Source organism: Parasteatoda tepidariorum, chromosome 10 (genome assembly GCF_043381705.1).
Source record: "Parasteatoda tepidariorum isolate YZ-2023 chromosome 10, CAS_Ptep_4.0, whole genome shotgun sequence".
NCBI lineage: Eukaryota > Metazoa > Arthropoda > Arachnida > Araneae > Theridiidae > Parasteatoda > Parasteatoda tepidariorum.
The window spans coordinates 47,886,987-47,909,144 of NC_092213.1; the positions used below are offsets into that span (position 1 = coordinate 47,886,987).

The 22,158-nt window shown below is 26.4% G+C and overlaps 1 protein-coding gene across 1 annotated transcript in view; it reads left to right on the forward strand.

Annotated features, from left to right (window-relative positions):
- The first annotated feature begins 9,181 nt into the window (after window positions 1-9,181).
- Window positions 9,182-22,158, forward strand: part of LOC107444943 (equilibrative nucleobase transporter 1) — a 74,686-nt gene continuing 61,709 nt past the window's right edge. Inside the window, exon 1 of the mRNA XM_043045135.2 lies at window positions 9,182-9,549. Within this exon, the coding sequence (XP_042901069.1) occupies window positions 9,319-9,549 (231 nt within the window). The 5' untranslated portion in view covers window positions 9,182-9,318. The remainder of the gene's footprint in view (window positions 9,550-22,158) is intronic.

The window sequence follows — 22,158 nt, forward strand, 5'->3', positions numbered from 1 at the left end:
CATTTTTATTTTATTTAACCCATTTAGTAAAGTGATTAGAAATATTTCCTTTGGCGATGTTTTCCTGGAATTTTTCAAAGTTAGTATTTCCGATTATAAGACGACGCCTCAACTTAAGCTTTAAACATTTTCTTTTGTCGATGTTTTCCTGGAATTTTTTAAAGTTAGTATTTCCGATTTTAAGACGACCCCTCAACTTAAGCTTTAAAAATTTTTTTGAAGATCTCGGTAAATATTTAAAGAAATTCTCGGCAGATACATATAATTAGAACTAATTTAAAATAATAAAGTAAATATTTGAAACTTCTTTATAAATAATCGTGGTTTTTGCTATCGTACTTAGAGAAGTTCAATAAAACGGAATTAAATAAATTAACAGCTTATTATTTTATTTATAATCACCAGTGAACAATAAATATCCGTACTGAACTATTCTCTCAGATGAGTTATGAATTTTAATGTTCAGCTCAATTACTTGAAAATTTTGAAACCACGAAAACCTTCCATGGTTAGTCCAACTACGGTATTGGAAGTCTAAGTAAGGTAAACTAAGTATTCTCCAGCATGGGAATTAACCAGTAGTTCACTGGGCTTTGATAATGGGTTGCGCTCTATTATCAGAACTTTAACTACTTTTAAAAATCTAAATTTGAACTCAGAATACAAGAGTTTCGAACGGCACAGTGCGACCAAAAAAACTTTTAAAATTAAATTACTGATTAAAGCGTTAAAGGAATGAACTATGAAATCTTTTATCATAATAGTAAAATGGATTACTGCATAAATCTTAAGGTCTTAAGGTCTTTTTTATCTTAATTGATCATTGCAAATATTATATATTAATCGAGGCATGTTTTTTCATAATTAATTCAAGTAACTAAAACTTCAAGCTTTATTTTATACGCAAAAAAAAATAATTGAGCAATAAATATCACGATTTTACAATATTAATGTAAAAGGATAAGTTTTTTTTTAACACAAAAATTCTTTAAAGCTTAGAGGTTAACAATAAATCATTATCCAAACAACTATAAATTATGTTTAGAGGAGAACAAAACAATAATAAAAACCCGACAATATATAATAGAAGTTTTTTCTTTAACATAAGATGTCATAATAATCATAATTTCCGGACGAATCGATGAAACATTTTTCATGATATCGCTAGTCACACGAAGGCCATTGATGTGCAGAAACAGGCATTGAAAGGCTCAAAAATGTCGGAAGCCGATTCTATCGACCTTAGAGTCGATGACAGATTTTCCAGCTAAGCCGATAATAATAACAGTAAATAATTCCTCCTACCTACTAAATAAGCGGTGATGTTTAGAATGGGCCTTCGTTTTGTATCTGTCTTCCTTTTTCTGCTGTCGATTTAAGCACCAGTATTGATGGAGTAAAAACGCAATATATTTAGTTTTGTAATCGACATTGATAGTAGAGCTTTATTCTGTGATCTTTTACTGCTATTTTTCTTCTTATGTGAATGAGGCTTTCTTTTTTACCATAAACAATGTTTTATCAAATATATCAAGGATGGATAAATGCAAGTTCAATTGATTTGTATTCCAAGGGGAAAAAAAAGAAGGCAATAAATAACAAATAAAAAAAGTAAAAATAGCGTCAAATTCTTTGATTCCGATATTAGAGACAGAAAAATGATATGCAGTAAAATATTCCGGAACAAAGTACGGTAAAAGTACCGACCACCAGAGTGCCGATATTTTTTACCGTAAAATCAATTTTTACAGGAATATATGTTGTGGAACAAAAAATTTATTCACCGTTGTTTTTACAGTAATAATCACAGTAAAATGACTGAATCACTCCAGTTAAATAAATATTATTGTGAAAATTACGGTACTATAGTATTTTACGGTGAAAATGGATTTTACTTATGTTGCATCCAAAGTGCCGATACATACTGTAATTTGATCCAGATTTTTCTTTTTTTACAGTGTGACATGCTTTTTATGTCTGATCTGTTCATTTATACAAACTACGTTTTTTAATTTCAAAATAATTACCTAGTATGTTTTTTATAACTATAATACCTAATGTGAATAACTTTGAAAATCATTTTAAAGAAACCATATATTTTAATTTTAAGAAAAATTGTATGGATTTTTCTTGTTGCCAAAATGTGTTACTTATCATATGATTTTGAAGAAAGGTATTCATTTTGAAATTATTTCTTCCGACGGAAAAATACAAAAATCTGAAGCATTAATGGTTGGATGCAAAAAAACTCTCTTTAAGAAACAAGCCAGTCAGCAAAACTAAATAATAATTATTTGAATTTTTTCTTACCAAAATGTGTTGTTTATCATATGACATTTTTGAAAGATATTTATTTTGAAATTATTTCTTCTGAAGGGAAAATGCAAAAATTAATCAAAATACAAAAAGCGTGTTAAATAAAGAAGCTTGACATTTTTTTTTCTCGAAAATTTTAGAACGATTTAAAAAACATCACATTTTTCTAAAAGTTAGGTTTTTCAATCTGTCATAAAAATAATTTAAAGCATTTAAAATAAAGGAATTGTGTTCCAAGGTTTGTAAAATAAATTTTTACACTTTATTTCGTTTGAATTATTAACTGATTTTAATTTCATATCTGATTGATTAGCCACGTTTTCAAAATTTTTACTGCGCAGAAAACAAAACGCTTTCAAAAGTTTTTGAGCCTAAATAAAAATAATAACAATAAAGAAAGTAATTATTCACTTTGTTAACTTAAACATTTTAATATGTTTACTTATTTCATCATTATTTATTAAAACACCTACATATTTTGTAAAAGGAATGCTTTAAAAATGTATCTATGTATATTACATAATTATGAAAGGAGTTTGAAAATGAGTAAAATAAAGAGTAATTTCTTAAAAATTATAACAAATTTAAACATTCGATGAGACAGATTGTCATAAAATTAAATATTCAGTGCATTAAAAATACATTCATCGTTATTTATTGTATTGTTATTTTTTTAAAATTTAAGAAAAACTTTTATTAGAAACTAATGAAGAGCAGTGGCTTTCTGTAGTAACAACTGACAGAAGCTCCACTTGTAATTATCTATTGTACAGTGCATTCATTCAACTTATTACTAGAAAGCCGACCGGATTGTATAGGGGTCAGGGAACTGACCTTGCATCAGAAAGGTTCTAGGTTCGAAAACCAAGCAAGTCATGGATGTTCTTTCATTCTCTTTACTATCTGTACTTACTGTGGGAGCAACGTTGGCCCACTTAATATGAAGCCCTTGAAAGAGGGCCAGCAAATCTGCCCTTTAGATGCCTGTATTGACGAAAGGTCATTTCCCAGGTGATCATTGGAGAAAAAAAACTTATTTCTAAAAGCATTTTGTATTAACTGTATTCCCTTTAAATGTAAATCCTCATAGTCTACTCACATTATATATCAAAACTCATAATATTTATACCAACTAAATGAAATTAATAAATTTTTTTTCTGCGACAGTATTTTTAAGCTGTTTTTTTTTTATTTTCGATGTTTAAATAACAATGTATTAAAACGCTACAAAACAGAAGGACTTTGAGTACAACAAATCATTCACTGATTTGTTTACAATTCAAACCCATGGAAAGGTCACCGTGCCATCAAAGAACACCTTGTTTAAAATTAGCCATAAACACGCTATAACACCATCATTACTAGCAGCATTTTAAGGAAGAGTGACTTCGATCAAAACAAACTTTGATGATCATGGTATTCATCATCACTTGCGTGTTCAATCGTTGAAGGATAAGGTATGATTAAAATCACAAAAATTGTCAAACAATATACCGTTAGAATTTCTTAACTTAAGGGAAAGTTAACACTTTTTACCAGTTAAGTAAAAACTTTTTCATTGCCTGATATAAGCACTTTTACCTGATTTAAGCATCTAAGCCCTTTTTAAAAACTATGTTTTAAAGTAGAAAAAAAGAAAAAGATTATAGATTTTCATTTGACCTAAAACGAAAAACGTAGGGATCAACAATTTCGATGATAGATACGATAGATGTAAAGGTAATTTTTGGTTTTGATAGATGTTTATGATAGGTAATAAATAAGATGTAAGGGTAATTTTTGGTGGTGCTAAATGTTTATGATAGGTAATAAACAATATGTAAGGGTAATTTTTGGTGGTGATAAATGTTTATGATAGGTAATAAATAAGATGTAAGGGTAATTTTTGATGGTGATAAATGCTTATGATAGGTAATAACTAAGATGTAAGGGTAATTTTTGGTGGCGATAAATGTTTATGATAGGTAATAAATAAGATGTAAGGGTAATTTTTGGAGGTGATTCAGGTTCATTACGAATGTGATGCACGCTAATTTTTTTCGTCTTAAATTTGACAAAAGTAAAATTATTTTCCTGTTTATGTTTTCAAGCATCTTCAGTGTTTGTGTGTTAGTTTGATTATGTAGGTGAGTAACCAAAACTACGATTGGCGAAAAACTTTGTTTGCCTCATGGAGGATATAATCGTANTTAACGAGCTCTACATTTAATGTAATGCATTAATTGTATCTCACTGTTAACAATTTACTGTATGCTAATAGCATTATTATTATTATTATTTTTTTTTTATATATTTATTTATTTATTTATTTTTATCTCGTAAGCTTCGCAAATACTGTATTTGTGTTTTTCAGAAATGATTTTCGAATTTTCGATTAATTTATTGTTGAAAATTTTGTCAAATTTTCTAACTATTCATGTTTTGAGTTTCCTTTTGTTTGTAGATTTGTCTTTACGGCTGCCTCGCCGTAACTCTTCTTTTTGAAACTGTATCTATTTTCATGGGCTTTAGACAAATTCTGGTACTTTTCATCATCACAATATGTTTGTTACCTTTTTTCAATGTTTTTTTTTTCTTTTTTTGCCTCCCCTATTATGTTTGAACAAAACTCCTAAATTCTATTTTCTGAGTAACTACCATTGTTAATTCTAAGATTTCACTAAATTCTTTGAGGCCTTCTGGTGTTGCCATGGATCGCCACCAAGCATACTTTTTTGAATCCTTTTTTTCTTTTGCCGAGAGGTCACGTACGCGCATTTAGAGCTTACAGTATTCTCCGGATGCCCCCTGTCGGGGGAGGGACGGGGTTAAGCTTTGATTTATCAATTACTATTACTTAGTCTTTCTTTACTGTTTAGATGTAATAATTAGTCATTGTATCATATTCATACATGATACTGAGACTACAAGGAGCGATGCAACTCCATCAAATTGTATGACATAGATGATATCTAACGATAGTTCGAAAGCAGTGGTTGCATGCCGAAAAATCCTCTTTGTAGTCCTTATCGCTCATTAAATTTAAATACATTTATTGAAATGCGTTGAGTCTTAATAGTAAATCTGATAAATTTTAATAAACAGAATATTTTTTTATAAAAATAATATATTTAAACATTAAAGGGTAAATTTACTTTCGATCTACACTTTACGGCTACCATAGGAGACGGATTTAAAATATTTTTAATTTATGAAACCGTTATTTGAATAAAGTGACTGTTTTTTTAATAATATCTAATAATCTTTTTTATACTTGGAATAAAATTTTATTTTTTGTTTTTTAGTAGAAATGTAAACAAAGTTGAAAATTTTTGAACATTATAACACGATGCTGTACGTCAGAGCGACACATGAATGCCGAAAAACTTGGAAACATGTTAAAAACAAGATAAGGCGCAGTCGTCAAGAAAGAAATGGAAGAGAAAAATTAATGGAGAAAAATAAAAGGAACCATATGGGCAAAAAAAAAAAAAGGCAAATGAAAGCAACATACATATTAATTCTACAGCTCTGAAGTAAAAAGATTTTTATACCAAGTATTTTTTTTCTGTTCCACTTTTTTTTTCTGATGAGATTATTTGTTTAAAATATCTTTCGTGTTCAATTTTCAAAGAATTAATTAGGAAAGGAAAGATGGTTGAAATAATTGAGATTATTTTCGCTCCAGTTTTTTTTTTTTTTTTTTTTTTTTTTTTTTTTTTTTTTTTGGATGGGATTATTTATTTAAAATATCATTCTAGCTCTCAATATTTAAGGAATTAGTTAGTAAAGGAAAGATAGTTGAAATAATTGAGATTTTTTTATTTATTATTTTAATTTACCATGTCACATTAATTGATATATTGCATGTCTCATATGGATAGGTGATGAAATAAATAGAAATAATGTAAAAGAACAAAAAGATATCAAATAATAAAACCTAAAAAGAACTAATAGCTCTTCATCGTAAATAATGAAAAAGTAAATTTATATTGGTCGAAAGACAAAATGAGTGATAGGTGTAATGCTGCCATAAAATAGACGAATGAATGAACAAATAATACTAAAAATTTTATTTTTATTTCCTATTTTTCAAATTTATTATATTTGGAATTGAGAATGTTTAAAAAATATCATAGTAAAAGAAAAAAATTAATTGTTCGCCCAAAGTAACTGAATGTTTTTTTCTCCAAAGCCCATCCGATTGCCACTCGTAATTCAGTTATCAGTAGGGCAAATTTGTTAGCCACTCTTTCAGGGTGGGCCAACAATTAATAGAATGTTTTTTTTCTTCCAATGCCCTCCTGGATAATGATCTAGGTCATACAAGCACCTAAAGGGCAGATTTGTTGGCCACTCTTTCAGGGGCACCATATTAGGTGGGCCAACGTTGCTCCCACAGTAAGGACAGATAGTAGTACACTGTTAAAATTTTCTTTCAAAAATTATGTTAAAATAACTACCAGCTGTCTGTCCATCCGATTAACCGTAAAGTTTACGGTAAAGAACATTTTTTTCCTTTATGGTTTTGAAACCATTTTCAAATAGTATGGTTATTAAACTATGAATACAAAACTAGACGGTGTTTTATTCATTTACAACTAGCATTATTCAAAAGCGTAAAAAAAAAAGAATTATATTACTAGACATGGGAGCTCGGGTTTTCTTAAGGTAATGGGCATAGGAGAGTGCCGGACACTGGAAATTCTTCATGTGTTGAAGGGAAGGGAGGAAATATTGTGGTGTCAACACTAGGACGCGAACTTCATTTCTGTCGGTCATGAGATTGACAGATAAGCCCGCTCGGCTATGATATGTACGCAATTTCAAAGAACTAAGTTGCTTCAATAGGTGGTTCTAACTGGTGCGATAAAATTCTGGTTGTTTAACCGTATTAAGTGAAAGAAATTAAGAAACAGTCTTTCTCAAACTTAACAGTTTTATTACCATTTTATGTATGGTTATTTGACAGTTTTGATAAAATATGGTAAAATAACCGTTCAATAAATTGTTATTTAACCATTTTTTCTGAGAAATTTCTAACAGAAGAGAAATTTCTAACAGAGAAGAAAAGAACATCCATGCCTTGCCCGGGATTCGAACCCAGAACCTTTCTGATGCAAGGGTAGTTCCCTAACTCCTATACAGGCCGATCGGCTATTAACTAATTGAATGTTGTTAGCAGTATTTTTAATTCGCTTCGAATTAAAAAGTTTAAAAAGCAAACTTTTGAGCAGTTAGCCGTCCATTGCTACGGTAAAATTTCGATTTTATTCTTAGAGCAAAATAAAAAGAATTTATATTTAAAAAGGCGTTGACGGCATGCTTAAAAACTAGAAATATTGTAATAATTTATAATGTTTTTACTTATCGTTTGAATATTAATTAAAAGCTATTTTATGCTTTATTTTGAATAAACTGTATATTTTGTTTGCGTAAATGTTGCTTTCAAAAGCTGTAGCGCTCTACTCGCAGTTTAAATAGTTTTTGATTAAACAATAGTTCCAAAACAACTTAAACTGTGCTTTTAATGAGTTAAGTTATAGACGAAATTTAAACAATTTTATAACTTAATTGATAAAGTATTTTAAACAAATACTTACTCATAACACTTAACCAAAGCTTCTAAAAACCTTTTATAAAAGTCACTTATAATGAAATAAATTTATTATCAATGTTAATAAATAAGACTTTACTAAAAATATGAAGAAATTTTTTTTCAATTTATGTAATTTAATTTTGTACTAAATTCAATTTATGTATAAAAATACTATTAAACTCATTTATTAACAATGTAAATTTGTACAAATATACGGATAATGTTATATAATATAAACATAGAAATCTTTTAATACTATTAAACTCATAGGAATCATTAAATACTATTAAACTCATAAGAATTTAAAAAATACGATTGAACTCATTTATAAACAATGTAAATTGAACAAATATACGAATAATGTAATAAAATAAACATAGGAATCATTTAAAACTATTAAACTATCAGGAATAAAAAAATACCATTAAACTCATTTATTAACGTTGTAAATGTAACAAATATATAGATAATCTTACAAATAAATAAACATAAGAATTATTTAATACTATTAAACTCATTTATTAACTATGTAAATTGGACAAATATACGGATAATGTTATAAATAAATAAACATAAGAATCATTTAATACTATTAAACTCTTTGGAATCAAAAAATACTATTAAACTCCTTTATTAACAATGCAAATTGAGCAAATATACGGATAATGTTATAAATAAATAAACATAAGAATCATTTAATGCTATTCAACTCATAGGAATCAAAAAATACTATTAAACTCCTTTATTAACAATGCAAATTGAACAAATATACGGATAATGTTATGAATTAATAAACACAAGAATCATTAAATACTATTGAACTCATAGGAATCAAAAAATACTATTAAACAAATTTTTTAACAATGTAAATGGAACAAATATACGGATAATGTTATAAATAAATAAACATAAGAATAATTTAATACTATTAAACTTATAGGAATTAATCAAAAAATACTATTAAACTTCTTTATTAACAATGTAAATTGAACAAATATACGGATAATGTTATAAATAAATAAACATATGATTCATTCGTGAAATTAAGGAATGAACGTATTCCACTTTTCGAATTTCACTCAACTGTAAATATAGTTTTTCCTTGGCGATTTATCGCCAAACAATGACCCAGCCCTATTTCCAAAATACTCTCTTTCTCCACCTCTTTATCGGCGTTCCACTTGATGGCCCTGACTTGGAATATGATTTCTCGAATTAACTTACGAAAAGAAAGAGCAACTAAAAAAAGAAATATATATCCCAATCTTTTCTCCCTATTCCTAAACGAAGAGTGGTTCCCTAAATCTCTGACGTCACTTCCCCCGTTACAAGCTGATGATTTCAAACAGCACACATGGAACCTATGTTTAGTTACAAAATCTTCTCTTCTCAAGTAGCACCACTTTAGTTATTTCTTTAGAATCATGGAGAGATCCAAAAAATATTTTTTGCTTTTTTGGGGTCTATTGGAGACTTGGGTTTTTAGTGGGACTATTTTGGGGTGGTCTGCTCTGCACTATATGCTCAAAAAAGAAGGGGTTTATGGACATTTATGTACAACAATTGAAGTTCCTGCAGAAAATTCTACATTATTTGACGTTTCCGAGCTTGTTGATGCAATATATGAGTTTCCTGATGTAGTACCTTCTGTGCAAGTAAGTAATGAATATTTTTGATCATATTTCAAAATAATTGCATTTAAATTAAATTTGAAATTTAGATTTTTAATATTTATGTAACATATATTTGCAAACATTTAAATGTCTTAAGAGAAAATGCAAGATCTCTAAATAAGAAATAATAATATTTTTTTAAAAAACTTTTATAAAAAGTAATTTGTTTTTCAAATTAAAATTCATTTAATTTCAGAAATTAGTTTATGAAAATTAAATTAAAAAAATTAAAACTTAAATAATATAATTTAATAACATTAAATTAATATTTTTTTATTTAAAATTAAAACCAAATTAAAATTTAAAAAAAAAAATTCAAGTGTTCTTTAGACATGTGTACTTTTCTACGAGTAAGAATACCGAAATCTTCCATCAAACAATTTTAAAATTCCTTGGTGTTTATAATGTTTGATATAATTGAAAATATTTTACTTTAATGCTTTAATTTTAAATCAAAGAAATATATAATTTAATTTGTTTTGATTATTTTTTGGAATTTGAATTTTAAAAAAAATACTGAAATAATTTTGAAATTTAAAGTGAATATTTTTCTTTTCATTATTATTATAAGTATTTTTTTTTAAAATTAAGTCGATACCTAAATTTTATTTTTCTTAACTTTTATAAAACAGTATAAGTTTTAAGAGAATTCTATGTTACAAATTACATGCAGTTTTCTACTTCCTGTTATTTAGTTTTTACGATATATCATTCAAAAATTGTATAACAGGAAAAACAAATTTTGGTGAATACATTCAAAGTTTTAGAATTACTTAAAGTTCAGTACGGATCTAAGGCGAAACTCTATCTCACATTTCTAAAAGAATCTCTCTATTTATCGAAAATAAAGCTGATTCTGAGTTCTGGCAACAAATGGACAGTGGAAATCAATCAGTCTTAACGAAAAATTCGAATCAGTAGCAAAAAAAAAAATGTCCTATTTATAAATGAAGCACGGAACTTGATACGAGATGATAGTAAAGAAAATTATTTCGCAGTTCTCTGTTTATCAAAGGATAATGCAGTGCTGAAAAGCTTAACTTACACATTTATTTGGGGAAAACTATGTCTTGTTCTCGTTTTGAAGTTGTGATCTTCTCCTAACATCTGTCATCAGTTAAAAGAAAAACTTGATAGATAACATTTTTATTTCATTTCTTTTTTTTCTTTCTGAAAATGAAATTGGATCAAATAGGAAAATATTTACTTTAATTTTTCTAATTTTAATTGCGTCAAATAAGTACAATTCTATTTTCATCAATAAGTATTAGTTTTGAAAGAATTTAATTTATTAATATATAGGATTACTTGTCACAGAATAATCAATGGTATCTGTTAAAATATTTAATGCAATTAAAGTTATTTTAAGTGAACATTTAAGATGTTTTATATTTATTCATTAATTTTTTGTTTGTTTCATTAATTTTAATGCTTAATTGTTAGTGTAAACTTTCATTTAAACTTATGAAATAAAATAAAAAGTTCTTTTTTTTTCTTTTTTTATAGAAAAAGAAAATTAACTAACTGAAACTACACATTTTCTTCGAAATTTTACGGTACTTAATATGTTATAAATAATCATACTTGAAAATTTTCCTTAAAAAATTACTGCTGTAACTGCAAATTTGAATTAAAATTGTGTAATCTGCTTAAATTTGTATAGTTCCCGTGTATGTTAGGAAGAAACACATAAAATATACTGTGTTTTAATTACTAAGTGTATTTCAGATTAACATCAAAAGTTATTTCAAAATTTAATAATAATTATAATAAATTTTCTAACCATTACAAAACACATAGATTGTAAAAACACAAAAGGAGAATTGTGATTATCCCATAAAACTTTTTACATCGAATATTTATATACTTATACTTTAGATTTCTGAAATTTCTCTCTTAGGATATAAAGATAAAAAAGAGTTTTTTGTTGTTTATTTATAGGAGAACAAACTGATAATTTGTAGAGGGAAGATTAATTAAAGTTGTATGCAAGAATAATAATTGAACTTTTTCTGAAAAAAATCCAACTGATAATTCACTAATGAACTTATAACTTCTCTTAACAATTGAACAATCGCCTAACAATCGAATGTCGATGATGATAAATTCTAAAAGTCTCTCACGTTCAGTTATTTTCATGTAAATAATTTATTAAATGTGAGATGAAAACTTAATGAATCATAAATCCGATAAATTCTCCCACATATAATGATTATCATTATCGATTTATTGATTGTGAGGCAAAATATTGATGTATGATAAATTCCAAAAACTCTTTCACTTGTAAATGTTTTGAAGTCAATCCAGGTTATACCCTATCCTTCATTTAAACAATGGTTTTTTTATTTAAATAAAAGCATTGTTTTCTTACTGCAAAATTACTGAATGAATAGAACTTTATTGCACTCATTACTATCGTTTATGAAATAATCGAAGATAGGTATACGAGAAAATACATAACAGTTACCTATCTGTTCACAAGTACTAAACTTTCAGCAATTGAAGGGTAACAACCGTTACGCGCGAAGGATAACAGTTATTAAATCAAAGAACATATTACAATGCCCGCCCTTCAATTAAACGTTTATGTTCGATTTTTTTTATAAAAACAGAAGGATAAAAAGCAAACAGAAAAGACAAATGCTTTACCAACTAGGCGAGACTCTATAAAATTGGATAAAGGAAATAAAATTATACGATAAAAACAATAAAGGTATATTTATGGGTTTCGTGATTGGGTATTAAATTATTTTGTTCGAAGGAGAGGCATGTCAGGAAGTAGAATATTGTTGTTTTCAATGACTTTTCCATGCAGAAAAAAAATTGAATAAAAACTGGTTATAATTTTTTTTAGGAAAAACAATATCGAATTCTTGTCATATATCATATTAGTTAAAATATTTTTCACGGAAGAAGGCTGAAATGATAAAAACTAAAAGTGGTTTAAGACGAGAATAAATTAAAATGAATAGGAGTTAGGTAACATAATTTTATACTTTTTAAATTCCTGTACATTTAAAATATATTTCGAGATTATATGAGTAAGAAAACATTGTGTTTTAAAGTTAAGAAATGATTTTAAGTATTACTTAACTTGTTTAACTTGTTTACATATGTAGACTAAATTAGGGTATTCAAATGATAAGAGAACACATTTTATAATATTCAAAGAGTGACTTTCAGTATTATTTTTCAAGAAATATTTGTTGAATTAATTGAGATATTCCACCGATAAGAGGACTACATTTATTATTCAAAGAGTGACTTTTAGTATTTAAGATATATATGTTAAATACATTGTGTTATTCCAGCCATATGAGAAAAATGTTTATAATATTCAAAGAGTGACTTTCAGTATTATTTTTAAAGAAATATTTGTTGAATTAATTGAGATACTCCACCTATAAGAGGGCTACATTTATTATTCAAAGAGTGACTTTTAGTATTAGGATAGATATGTTAAATACATTGGGTTATTTCAGCCACCAGAAGAAAATGTTTATAATATTCAAAGAGTGACTTTCAGTATTATTTTTAAAGAAATATTTGTTGAATTAATTGAGATACTCCACCTATAAGAGGGCTACATTTATTATTCAAAGAGTGACTTTTAGTATTAGGATATATATGTTAAATACATCGGGTTATTTCAGCCATCAGAAGAAAATGTTTATAATATTCAAAGAGTGACTTCCAGTATTATTATTAAAGAAATATTTGTTGAATTAATTGAGATATTCCACCTATAAGAGGGCTATTTTTATTATTCAAAGGGTGACTTTTAGAATTAGGATAGATATGTTAAATACTTTGGGTTATTTCAGCCATCAGAAGAAAATGTTTATAATATTCAAAGAGTGACTTTCAGCATTACTTTTTTAAGATATAAATGTTGAATACATTAGGATATTCCACCGATAAGAAGACAGTGTTTATAATATTCAAAGAGAGACTTTCAGTAACATTTTTAAGATATAAATGTAGGCTATATTGGAATAATCCACCGATAAGAGATAAACTTTTATAAAATATTTAAAGAGTAACTTTCAATATTACTTGTTTGAGAAATGAATGTAGAATATATCGGGATATTCTATAGATAAGAAGACAACGTGTACAATATTCAAAGTGAGTGTGAACTATGGCAACATTTATTTCAGAACTAATCGTGAATTGCGTTAGGATATTCCATGAATACGATGACATCTTTTATTAAATTCAAAGAGTAACTCTCAACATTTCTTTCATAAATAATAATACATATTTAACCACTATAAATACTGGATATTTAACAAGCAGGTATTTTTTTGGAAATAACTTAAAATATGTTTTTGAGGTCAAAATAATACTCATCCGAAAATAATATTTTTAATTAACTTTTAATTATTGTAATAATATTTAATTAATTATTTTAAATTAAAATTTTTTACCAACTAGAAGTTTAACTCTTTCCTCGCGACGGACGAGATAATTCGTCTTCCAGGAATATTCGCTATGCTCTATTGTTCTATTAGTGAATATGGTTATTGGTTGCAATTGATTATTATTTTTTAAAGTAAAATAATTAAGTTTTAAAAAAAATTGTGTTTTATTTCAATTTTTGAGCTGTAGGAGAACTCTCTATGAGCAGAGAGTGGGACAAAGGGGTGTCATTGCTGCGATGGAAGTGTTAAGTTTAGCATAGCTGTACTTAAAAAATTGTTTGCTGTGCGTATTGATAGACAAAATAAAATAGTTTTTCAAAAACATGAACAGTAAAAACATCCGTATTAAATTACGGTTTGTATCTTCCGTATTAAAGTATTAAAGTACTTTGGGTGTATCTTCCATAAAATCCATTTTACCAATACATTTTATTCAAAACCATTTGAAATTTTTCTCAATGGTTAAGAAACTTTCAAAAGCGTTTATATTGATCTTAATAGTGGTTGCAAAAACAAACATATCTACATTCTAAGGTATTAAAGTTTAACGTAAACATTAAATTTTAGCTTTCTTTGTAACAATGTTAACTTTATAAAAGATATATATTATTTGTACTCGTTAGAGTGTTTGTATTGCTTGAATATACATTGATATGCCTGTTTTCGAAGAACATGAGTACGTTGCATATTTTAGGTATAAAATAAGAATATTAAATTTGTACGTGGTCGATCATTAAAAATATACATTGATATACGTGTAGGCAATCAAAGTTATAAATATTTTAATATTAGCTTTTGATATTTTTACATATGTCATAGAATTCTCAAAAACAAGTCACTAAAAAAATTACACATAAATAAGTCAACTTAATACCGTTTATAAAAGTAGAAATAATAAATAACGATATAATAAGGAATTAAATAAATTAATCAAAGTAAAATAATAAAACAAAATAAATAAAAAAATGAAAAATTAATAAATAAACTTATTTACAAATGTAAAATAAACAAATAAATTAATAATAAATAAAATAAGCTTTTCATATTTTTACGCTTGCATAATGAATGAATAAATATATGTTATTGTGTTTTTTACATCTTTTTAACAATGCAAACGTTATAAAAGTTACGCATAATTTGTTTTGTGTTTGTTTGTGCTGTGTGGGCATACGTTCTTTTACAAGTATAATTGTACGCTTTTTTAAGAACATGCTTTACGTTTTGGTTTTAAAATGACAAGACTAAAGTGGTTCGTGTATGATATGCTTAAGTGTTGTCAGTTTTCAAGTAACGTTTTATTTTATGAGTATACTGTCATTTGATTTTAAGATTTATTTAAATAAATTATAGTTATTTCTAAGACAATCCAATTAAGAAATGGTGCAAAATATTCCAATTAAATGTCATTTACTCAAATAAAATAAATAAAATAAGTAATAAATAATAATTAATTAAATAGTGTTTCATTGAATTGTAATTAGTTAAACACTAATTAAATCAATAAATTAATTAAATAAAAATAAATGAAGCAAAATAATTAAAGGAAGCAAATAAATTAAACTAATAAATATCATAATAGAATGAGAGAAATGTGTGATTAAACAAGCAAACGAAATAAAACAAACAGACGAAAATAAAAAATAAAAGTAAATAAAAAATATAATTTCTGAGTTATAGTATTCGATTAAATGCTTACAGTGTATTCTTATTTGATTGCCTTTTTTCATTCCATTTTATTGATAAATAGAAATTTTTAAAAACTCTTTATTCTACATTTTTTTTAAAGAGATTTAGAACTTTTTTTTGTATTTTTGTTGTTAATGAATTTTCATTTACTTACAAAACTTAATGCATGTCAGTTAGGTTAGACATTATTATTTCAATAAAACTATTAATTTATGCCAATAGTTATTATTATTTTAATAAAGTTAAAAGAACTAATTAGCACTGCCATCGTACTACTAATAACTACCAAACAATTAGTTGATAAAAGTATTTTTTTCAATCCATCATTGTTCTCCACCGATATTTGGAACAAAGAATACGAACATCTTTATAAATTGAGAGTGAATAAACATGTTTCGGTTATCATTAGAGAAAATTACATTTGTTTGTTTGTTAAATTTTTTTGCAGTTGTTGTAATTTATAAAACATTTTAAACGTATTTTCAAGGCCATGCTTAACGCGGTGTAATAGTTCTTGCGTATACCATCTTTGTAATAGTAACCTAGTTTTGTGATTGCTTTTGTTTCCCTTTAAGTGAAGGTTAAAACAGCTTTTGTGATTTTAACAATTATGCTATCGTGTAAACTAATGTTAGAATAACTTTTTTCAAACACATGTAATTATTGCAGTTAAGATTTGTATTTTCATGAAATTCATAGGTATAAATGACTCAGAACATTAAATTATTCTCTTTAGTTTTATTTAATATTTGATGGATATGTAATGTATTAGTTACAAAGAAAAATCATTCCATGCAATGCTAAAAATTAAGCATGCAATATTATTTTTTTACATTTTTAATATTTTAGAAGGAAATTTCCCTATTATAGAAAGTACTTATGATTTCAAAATTTGTATGTATATGCTGAGAAAATAGTATAGTCATTGGCTACCAAAATATAACAAAATTTATTGCGTTTCAGGCTCGATGGGAACACGGAAAAAAATTGGTAATTTTTACCGAAGCACTTTGTTAATGAGTTTGATAAAATTAACAAAAAATGTGCTGTTATAATTCGTGATAAAATTTGGAAAACGTGAAAAAAATTTAATAATTTTATCATGAAACCTTAGAACTAAAAATGAAACCCCATTTTTTCAGTTAAATTTACTTTTCAGTTTGCATCTTTTCTGAATGTTAAGAAATAAGAATTACTATTCTGAAAACCAGAATTTACAGTATACCGTTACCATAGGAAGGGAAAAAATACCAAAATAATGGTTTAAATACAATATATTTTAGTTTTATCAACCAAAATAGCGTTTTTAAATTTTTTTTATTTTTTTATTTTTTTAAACAAAAATGCCATTACCATACAGTACGGTAGTTTTACCAGAATTTTTTCTCCGCGTCCATTCTAATATTTTATTTAGAATATTAAACTACATAATTCTAACATAGAATTAGTTTATTAAAGGGAAAATTATAGTTATACCTGTATATTTTAAAGAAAAATTGAAATATATTTGAATATTTGAAATGATTGCTGTTTGCTTATGATTGATCTTAATATGTCTGTTAGTACATTGTTTTTTAAGCGTATAAAAAAATTATTTTAGCAATTTAGTGAAATTACTTTAAACATTTAAAAAACATAATTTTGATTTATTTCTGAAGTTTCCAAACGGCCTGAAACTCGAACTGCCTTAACTGGAAAGATTGACTATTCGAAAATTGAACTCCAAATTAAAAATAGTATAAAGCAGTTTACCTTTTCTTCAGTAATGTATTTTTAAAATCACGAAGGAAAATAATTTTTCATATCTAGCACTACAAATGATCTGTAAGAATAGACCACATGGATTGTTATTATGTCTAACCACTTTTCTAAAACATTTTTTTAAATTTTTATGTTTTTTTTTTTTTGGTAATTTAATGAATTTTTCGAGTTTAGGGATTGAAATTTTAGAACAAATCAAAATTTTACCTTTCTTAAATTCCGATAAAAATAATGGTTTTACCAAAGTACTGAAAATGTCAAATAAATTCAAAAAAATTAAATAAAAAGTCCCATAGCTAAGGAAAGTGCTCAATCGTAATTATAAACCATAACTTGAATATGGAAATATAGTTATCTCAAGAGCCGCGGTATGTCAATGGTTACGGCACCGAACTGTTATAATGAGGAACTGAAGTTCGATCCCAATGGCGGCTTTGAGCCTAGCATCTTCAGATCGATGGGTACTAGCTTGCTAGGGAAGTAAAGCCAGTCTGTGAGCAGTGTTCGCCACATTTCCACAATCATGCCATGGTCACAAAATTGTGGAGCCTTAACCTTCGTGATCCCCACCCTTGATCCATACCCTACTGTATGATAACGACATTTTTGATAAAAACAAGCAAACAATAATTCTGGTTAATAAAACCAAAATATTTAACCATTCATTTGATATTTTAACCAATATTTAACCATTCATTGAGTATTTAAACTATTCATCTGATAATTTTTCCGTTCTTACAGTAACGGTTTACTGGAAATTCAGGTTACCAAAATTATAGTTCTTATTACCTCGCATTTGTAAAATATACAAAATAGAAAAATAAATTTTACCGAATAATGTTTTCGTGCTATGCTCTAAGATATCATGATAAAATTACCAACTTTTACCACATATACCAAAGTTCATCGCATATGATAAAAACCTATTTTACAGTTATTTTACTAAAATCATAACCAAAGCGCTGGTAAAATTTATTGAGAATTTTGGGGCTCCCATAGAACTAGAAGCACGATAAATTTTACCATAATCTAGTAGTTTTGACCATATTTTTTTTTCTGTCTACAAGCATTTATAAATAAAGTAAATTTGGAATTTAGATATCGTATTTAATTCACGTTTCATATCAAGTACCGGCACTTTGGGTGCATCATACTTAAAATCCATTTTTACCGTAAAATATGATGCCGTAATTTTTGCAGTAATATTTATTTATTTAGAGGGAATTAGAGATTTTATGGTAATTATCTTATAAAGGTTGCGGTATATCAGATTTTTTGTTCAATTACATGTTCCGCTAAAAGGATTTTGCAGTAAAATGGCACCTTTTTGATTCGAAATTTTTCGCAGTTCCGAAATCCAAACAAATAGTTTTCTATCATTTTATGTTAATGGTATGAAATGTTTTGTTTTGATAGAAAAATGTGATTTTTTTAAAACAAAATTCCTTATCTATTTATTTGTTATTATTTCGTATGAAAAATTCATATCATGGTTTTAAATGACGTTTTCATTAATCATCTAAATTTTTTCTCTAAAATTAACCTACTTTTATCTTCCTCGATTTGTAGTATTCTAGACACGGTACACTGATTTTTAATGTGGTTTTACAAAATGGGAAAATAAATATTCCTTATCTTTTGTGCTTTTGAAATAAACGTTGTTTTCTGAGAAGAAAAATTTAAAAAAAGAAAAAAATTTAAAATAATTACTAAAAGGAAAACCTAGAAAAATTGTTTGTCAACATAATTCTTTTCTAATACATTTCCTTTTTTTATTTTGTAGTGTTTGAAATTTTTTATCTAAATCCACTTGTCTTTTATGTAGTAAACTTGTAATCAAATTACATTTTTTATCTTAAACTTAATGTACGAATAAATAGACTCGTAACTATCAGAGTATTGTCCTCATTAAACGAGCCTTGAAACCTTGACTCATTTAACTGATTGTATAAATTTAAATATTTTAACAAATATTAAACAGTTTATAAACGTCAATCACAACCACCCAAAAAGTTTTTTCAGTCAAATATTTTCCTCATATCCCATGGAATCAAACTTTCATTGCTGTGCAAAAAGCATCATGAAACTTTTGAAGTAAATATTTCTTCCCCACCAGGAGAATGACCTTTCTTCATACAGGCACTTGAGGGGCTGATTTGTTAGCCACTCTTTCAGGGGCACCATATTAGTTGGGCCAACGCTGCTCCCACGGTAAGGACGGACACTACAGAGAATGATATAACATCAATGCCTTGCCCGAGTTTCGAACCCAGAACCTTTGTGATGCAAGGTCAGTTCCCTAACCCCTATATAGACCGGTCGGCTTTCTGCAAAATATAATTTTGGAGGTATTATTAATTTTTTTTTTGTTAGAAAGAAAATAGGAGGATTTTTTTCAAGTTTTAACAAATGATAAATTGATCATCAAATTATTTGTTAATTCTAAATCAAAAATAAATTTTCTAATAATAATAAATAATAATAACAATAAATAATAATAATTTAATAATATTAATAATAAAAAATAATAATAAATAATAATGATAAGTAATAATAAATAATAATAAATAGCAACTAATAAATCTTCTAAGTTAACATTATTTATTGGCGTATATGAAAGCCTACAATGCTTGTCATTTGCTAGGATTATTTTTCACTTAAAATACAGATTACTATTTTTTTAATCAATATTTTTGAAGAATGCCAAAATTTGTGTCTACATAAATGACCTCCTTACTTGAGTAAGGATTGATCTACCATAAAAACTTTTACTAGCTGTTATGAAAAACTATACAGCAATAATTAAATTGCTAAAAATGTTCGTAGCAATAAATGTGTCAAAAGAAATATCAAATAATTATTTGCTGATAAAAAATTGCAAATCTGATTCAAATTGTTAACTGAATTTCGTTTGATTAAATAAATAGAACTATCTGAAAACAATTTTTACTGTTCGCTACTTTTTGTTATACTATTGCAATTGTTAAAATTCTTTATTTGGTATCAAACAGCCCTTAATAGTCATTTTGGAGAAGAAAAAAATACGCCAAAATAGAAAATAAAGTTATTAATAAGTGTACTGGATTTTAGTATATTAATCTAACAGCGCAAAGCATTCTATCATTTTTAATTTACTTTAATGACGGCATAGGAGCAAAATAAATCTTGCAATTACCATACTGTATTGTAATGATATTAAATAAACATAAAAGAAGCATAATTCAGGTAATAAAACTTAAAGATACTTTATTTAAACCATCTGCTTGATAATTTTATTTCCAGTTTATATGGTAACGGTTTACTTAAAATTCTGGTTTCTCAAAATTATAGTTCTTATTACTTGACATTTAGTAAAAAATACAAACCTTATTTAATTGAATAAACGGTTTTTATGCCATGCTTTAAGGTATCAGGATAAAGTTACCAAATTTCACCACTTTTGTCAAATTTTGATAACATATTATAAAACTTTATTTTATTGTTATTTTCCAAAAATAATTACCAATGCACTTCTGAAAAATTACCAAGCTTTTTTTTGTCTATACGTTTTTTTCTCAATGCATGTGTTTACGTGCATGTTATCAGTAAATTCCAGTAAGATTTATTTTGCAATTTTAAACACTCCGTTCGAAAACGTTTTTTCGTACGTTGCCACAATGTAATATTTTATTAAAACATCTCAGAAGCATTTTTTATTCTTCAAAATTGTTTTTTAAAGTTTACTTTCTAAAAATCAATATAAATATCGGAGAAAGAACGATGGTTGATAAGTTAAGAAATGAAACTTATGATTAAGCTAAATAGCAATTGATAAGCTCATGGTTTGAAACGATTGATAAACTGAAATTTAATAAAGGTATAAAAAGTGTGATTATAACTGAATTTACGCATTGCAAATATGTAAAACGCATAAAAAATTAAAAATGTGTTTTTGAAAATCCTCTAGCGTCAGATAGGATTCATGAAGAAATTCACGAAAAAAATTTATGAATGTAGTTGGTAAATCAATACATTGTTCAGAATGCATTTCTCAATGCATAGAGAAAAATGTATGGTCAAAATTATCCAAGTATGGTAAAATTTACTGAGTTTCTGGATCTATGGGAACACCAAAATTACTCCGTAATTCTTACCAAAATGCTTTCACAATGATTTTGTTAAAATTAGCGATAGCATATTGTATCACGATATCTTAAAGCAGGGTATTAAATCCATTTATTCAATTAAGTTTATTTTTCAGTTTCCTATATTTCATTAAATGTGTGAAAACAATTTATATAATTTTGAAAACCAGAATTTGCGGTAAAACGCTACCATATAAAAAGAAAAATTACGAAACGAATGGTTTAAATACGATATGACGAAAAAATACAAATCTTTAGTTTTATTACCATAATTATACCAGTTTTATTACCATAATTAGGTTTTTTGTTACCAAAAATATCATTACCATACAGTACAGACCATAACAATCTTATTATTTTAAAATAGTTTTTAGATTGATGTAAAATTTATCTATTTCAAAATTAAAAAGATGCGTCATTTAAATATCCTTGATGGAAAAATTACAAAACGAACGGTTTAATTACCGTATGTTTCGGTTTTATTACCATAATTGGGTTTTTTTTTCTCCAAAAATATCATCACCATACAGTACGGTATGTAACGATTTTATTATTTTAAAATAGTTTTTAGTTTTATTTAAAAATTTATCTAATTC